The sequence below is a fragment of the Olea europaea genome, chromosome 12 (assembly GCF_002742605.1).
Source record: "Olea europaea var. sylvestris chromosome 12, O_europaea_v1, whole genome shotgun sequence".
Classification (NCBI taxonomy): domain Eukaryota; kingdom Viridiplantae; phylum Streptophyta; class Magnoliopsida; order Lamiales; family Oleaceae; genus Olea; species Olea europaea.
Genome location: NC_036248.1, coordinates 28,934,724 through 28,939,726, shown reverse-complemented (window position 1 = coordinate 28,939,726; position 5,003 = coordinate 28,934,724). Strand labels below are relative to the sequence as shown.

General features: G+C 31.3%; 1 protein-coding gene across 1 annotated transcript in view; it reads left to right on the top strand.

The window, feature by feature from the left end:
- Window positions 1-2,177: 2,177 nt before the first annotated feature.
- Window positions 2,178-5,003, top strand: part of LOC111406876 (alpha-glucan water dikinase, chloroplastic) — a 32,733-nt gene continuing 29,907 nt past the window's right edge. The window contains exons 1-7 of the mRNA XM_023036240.1: window positions 2,178-2,332; window positions 2,619-2,900; window positions 3,882-3,923; window positions 4,012-4,121; window positions 4,228-4,306; window positions 4,401-4,492; window positions 4,577-4,757. Coding sequence (XP_022892008.1) covers window positions 2,631-2,900; window positions 3,882-3,923; window positions 4,012-4,121; window positions 4,228-4,306; window positions 4,401-4,492; window positions 4,577-4,757 — 774 coding nt within the window. The 5' untranslated portion in view covers window positions 2,178-2,332; window positions 2,619-2,630. The remainder of the gene's footprint in view (window positions 2,333-2,618; window positions 2,901-3,881; window positions 3,924-4,011; window positions 4,122-4,227; window positions 4,307-4,400; window positions 4,493-4,576; window positions 4,758-5,003) is intronic.

The following is a 5,003-nucleotide window of genomic DNA, read 5'->3' as shown; positions in this document are numbered from 1 at the left end:
AACAATTTGTTGCCGTATATAATATCCGATTTCAATATTTGTATTGTAATTAAGTAATTGTTTCTTTCATAAAAAAATATTTACTCCAAAATGCATTTTTATTAGTGAAATAATAAGCACAAAGAATTCAAAATCTTGTGGAGTTTCAATTCCTTTTTTAGGAAGAGCACACGAGTAATACTATTTGCAGTCGCTCAGTGTTGCAGTCGTCTATGTGGCATACATGTGATGGTTAATGATTTGATATATTAATATGATAATTTTTTATTACTTTATACAACAAATCACTAATTGGCATATGTATGCTACGAAGGGCTATTGCGGTAGTAAGCGATTGTAAATAACATTATTCATAATATATAGAGTGTCACTAAATGAGCAATGGAGCAAATTCTTGGACAGTATCAATCTTTGGAAATTAGATAAACATTATTTCTATGTTGGCAACTTGAGACTCAAAATCTTGCACTAAAGAGTGAGGAGATTCGATTCCTCTTCAACACGTTTGGTGAAGATTAAAATTAAAATTTTAATATATTTTAATAAAATTTAATAAAATGTGTAATTGAAAAGTTACGAATTATATAAAATGTTTGATGAAAATTATATAACAAACATGAGCATAATACTGAGAATGTTTGTGCTAACCCAATTAACATTGTAACAACCTCTAAGTAATTTGATTATAATTCATTTCAAGATAATTATAATTATAAAATTGGTATCTCGATTCACCGACAAACAATTTGTTGCCGTAAATAACATCCAATTTCAATATTTGTATTGTAATTAAGTAATTGTTTCTTTCATAAAATAATATATACTCCAAAATGCATTTTTATTAGTGAAATAATGAGCACAAAGAACTCAAAATCTCGTGGAGTTTCAATTCCTCTTTTAGGAATGGCATACGAGTAATGCTATTTGTAGTCGCTCATTGTTATAGTCGTTCTACATGACATACATGTGACGGTTAATAATTTGATATATTAATATGATTATTTTTTTTTTACTTTATGTAAAAAATCACTAATTGTCACATGTATGCTACGAAAGGCTATTGCGGTAGTAAGCGACTGTAAATAATATTATTCATAGTATATAGAGTGGTCACTAAATGAGCAATGGAGCAAATACTTAGACAGTATCAATCTTTGGAAATTAGATAAACATTATTTCTACTTGAGACTCAAAATCTTGCAATGGAATGTGATGGAATAGAAAGAACACGAAGCACTAAAGAGTAAGGAGGTTTGATTCCTTTTCAACACGTTTGATGTAGATTAAAATTAAAATTTTAGTATATTTTGATAAAAGTTAATAAAATGTATAGTTGAAAAGTTACGAATTATATAAAATGTTTGATGAAAATTAATTGTTGACTTTAATTTAAGATTAAACCCTTGTTTGAGCCCCATTTTTTGGGAAGAATGAATTTTTGAATAGTATATTGATGAGAAATGTGTAGTTAAAAAATAAGAAACTTTTTTTGATTTGCGTTTAATGTTATTTTATTAAAAAATGTGTAGTTAAAATGATATCAAAATACTATTGAAAAATATATTTTTCTAAAAGAATGGGGCACAAACAAGGGTTAAAATTTGATTTTAATCTATAACAAACATGAGCATTATACTGAGAATGTTTGTGCTAAGCTGTCTCTTGAAATTATATACATTTGAAAACACATAGGCATAAAACTTGTCCTAAAGAGTGTTGAATTTCCATTTTTCCTCAAGCCATAGTGTCGAGAAGCCTTATTGAATAAACATTTCATTAACGAGTTCAAAACTGAATAAAAATTGAAATGAATATGAAGTTCATCTGAATGTTTGAAATTAAAACAAATTCATCAATACATGACAAATTCATAATAATCAAAATTCTATTTCCTTTTGAAGTCATTTTTAGCCACAGTTTCAGTGCCAAAATTCACACTTGCAAGTTGCAAGAAAATATCTAAGCCCAAAAAAATATCATAAAATAAAGTGTCACAGTACTATTTCCAGTAAATGTCAAAAAATTAAAATATCAAACAAAGTAACAAACCAATAACGTAGCCGGTACTCACGGACACAACGCCTGCCGCCCATCTCTCGCACGTGACAACTCTCGCACTTTCACATAGCTTTTATTGACTATGGTCCACCCATATCACGCCACGTGTCCAATCCTCGATAATTCACTCCAATGATTATTTATTACATACTGCGATCTCCGTTCCCAATCTCAAGTTTGCACTCTCCAAGCTTATTTTCACTCACTATATATACACATTGCGGAATTTTTATGCATTTATATATCGGCTTCTGAATTTTGAGCTTGAATTGAGGTAAAAATTCCACAAACTGTGTTTTGTAATTGATCATTTTCTTCATTTAATTTTTTTTTAATTCTTTGATTTGAATTTTTTGGATTATTTCCAGTCGATGTTATGCCCGTTTATTGTATGCTGAAGAATTTGAAGTTGGACTGTTTATTAGGTGGCGTTAATTGGAAAAATGAATCGTGAATGTATTGTGTATAATATGGGTGTTGCATGTCTTAGAATTTATCCTTGCACTCTGCGTTTTGAATTTTGAATTTTGCAGTTGTGATTGTGAACGGTGCTTTTATAGGATTGGGATAATATGAGCACTTCAATTGGGAATAACTTGCTGCATAAGAATTTTCTTTCTCCGACGGTGTTGGACCATCAGAGCAGAATCAATACTTCGACTTGCATTGGGGGAAATTCTTTTTTTCAACCTCAAGTAAATTCACTAATACGAAGATCGCCTTTATTAACTGAGTTTCATGGTACGAGATTGACTATGCTGAAGAAGAAATTACAGATGGGAAAGCAGCAGTCTGTTTCTAGATCTCCTCAGGCAGTTTTAGCCGCTGATCCTTCCCCCGAGGTAAAATTGCTAAATATAATTGTTTATTCATATGTCATGTGTGCGCTTTAAATGTTATAAAAAATAGTGGTTTAACGAAGAGCTTTTACGTATTATAATTCTAGCAGATCAAATATAAGAAAAGTAAGCTGAGTCTGTGTTTTGGACATGGTGCAGTCTAATGAGTGGCGGTGAAAGAAATATTTAGTAACTGAAATGTGGATAATTGTCAATTTAAAGTGAATGAGTACCAGGAGCCCACACTTTAAATGAGTGATGGAAATAATTGAGGTGGTACGAGTACAAGGAGTCTGCATAATTGCATCTTTGATAAAAGAGAAAAAGAATAGAGATTCATCGGCATACTAGATATGTATCGAGTCGCTCCAAATATTTGGTTTTTTAAGCATGTATTTGGAATGAAAATTAGTTATTTATTCACTTGGGTCATCAAACATGATCTTCAGAGGCCACAAGAAAACTTTTCTGGCCAATTATTTCATCTTGGGTTTAAGGGAGGCAAACTATTCTGGTATTATATCGAGCTAAAGACAAGTGATTGATGTATTTCACAATTTAGCAATATTCTTTTGAACATTTCTCAGCTACACTGCATATTTTATTTAGTTCTTTTGGTCAGTAAGTAAAAGAGATCAAAGATCTTAGCTTTAGCAGTATCAAGAATTATTTGTTTTCCGCACTAGTATCCACCTTTCTTGTTGTGTTGATTCTCCCTCAGAAAGCTTCTGTTCTTATTTTGATAATTTATAGTTATGTTATATTCATCACTAAATTGGAGTCCATTCTGGTATTCCCTGAGTGCTGCTAACAATTGCTGACACAAAATTTCTCAATTCCTTAATGTCCAACACATTACAACACTAGTAAAGGCATTGAGGCAATATTAGCATGATCATACTCTTTCTTCTTCCATATGCATGCATTCGACATATATGGTTAACTTGTAGTTTGTTTAATTTGATCATTGTTTTTCCATAGCAGCTTGCGGAAAAGTTCACGCTTGATGGAAATGTTGAATTACAGGTATTTGTGTGGGATATTTACAATTAATCCTGAGAACATTAGATTCGAGACATCATATTTACAAAGGATTTTGAGTGCAATTAAACAGGTTGATGTTAGGCCTTCTACTTCTAGTTCTGTATCCGTTGTAGAAATCTTAGTTACAAGTAGCAGTGACAGCCTACTTCTACACTGGGGAGCAATAAAAAATCGAAAAGAGTAAGTCCAGTTTCATGCAGAAACCTCAGTGTCAGCTTCTACAGTTCACTATTCTCTCAAATTTGTACTATGTGTGATTTTCATTTTTGTTTTTCTTTTTGCACAGGAAATGGATACTTCCCAATAGTCATCCAGTTGGAACTATGGTGTATAAGAAAAGAGCTCTCAGGACTCCATTTGTAAAAGTAAGTTTTTTATTGCATGGTGGAAATTGGAAGAATTCCTTTTTACTAATCTGTTTGATAACCACTCTGTTTTTTACATGATTTTTTTTCTTAGACTGGCTCAAATGCATCCTTGAGAATAGAGATTGATGATCCTTCAATAGAAGCTCTAGAGTTTCTTATTTTGGATGAAGCTCAGAATAAATGGTAAGGAAACATTTTATTTGAAAACTCTCTGGTATCATAGTTGAAATATTAACCACCAAACCCAAAAAAAATTCATCTTTCCAGGTTTAAGAATGATGGAGGTAATTTTCATGTTAAAATTCCTGTGAGAGAGACAAAAATCCTAAATGTTTCAGTCCCTGAGGATCTTGTACAAATTCAAGCATATTTGAGGTGGGAGAGGAAGGGAAAACAAATTTATACCCCAGAGCAAGAGAAGGCAAGTAATTATTGCTATATCATTTCAGTTTAACAATAAGAAACATGTTGACCTGAATAACAGATGACCTTATAGAGTTATTAGGATTTGGTTGAGATTTAGTTCCAGCTACATCTTTAGTTGCTAAGAGTTTTAGTTTTACTTTTATACAGCATATTTGCGACACATAAGTTTATTTGTACTACATTGGATTGCATTATATAAGATTAATTTTCGAAGCTATTAGAAAGTAGACTGAAAGCAATAGACAACTTGTATTTTTTTTTTTTTTTT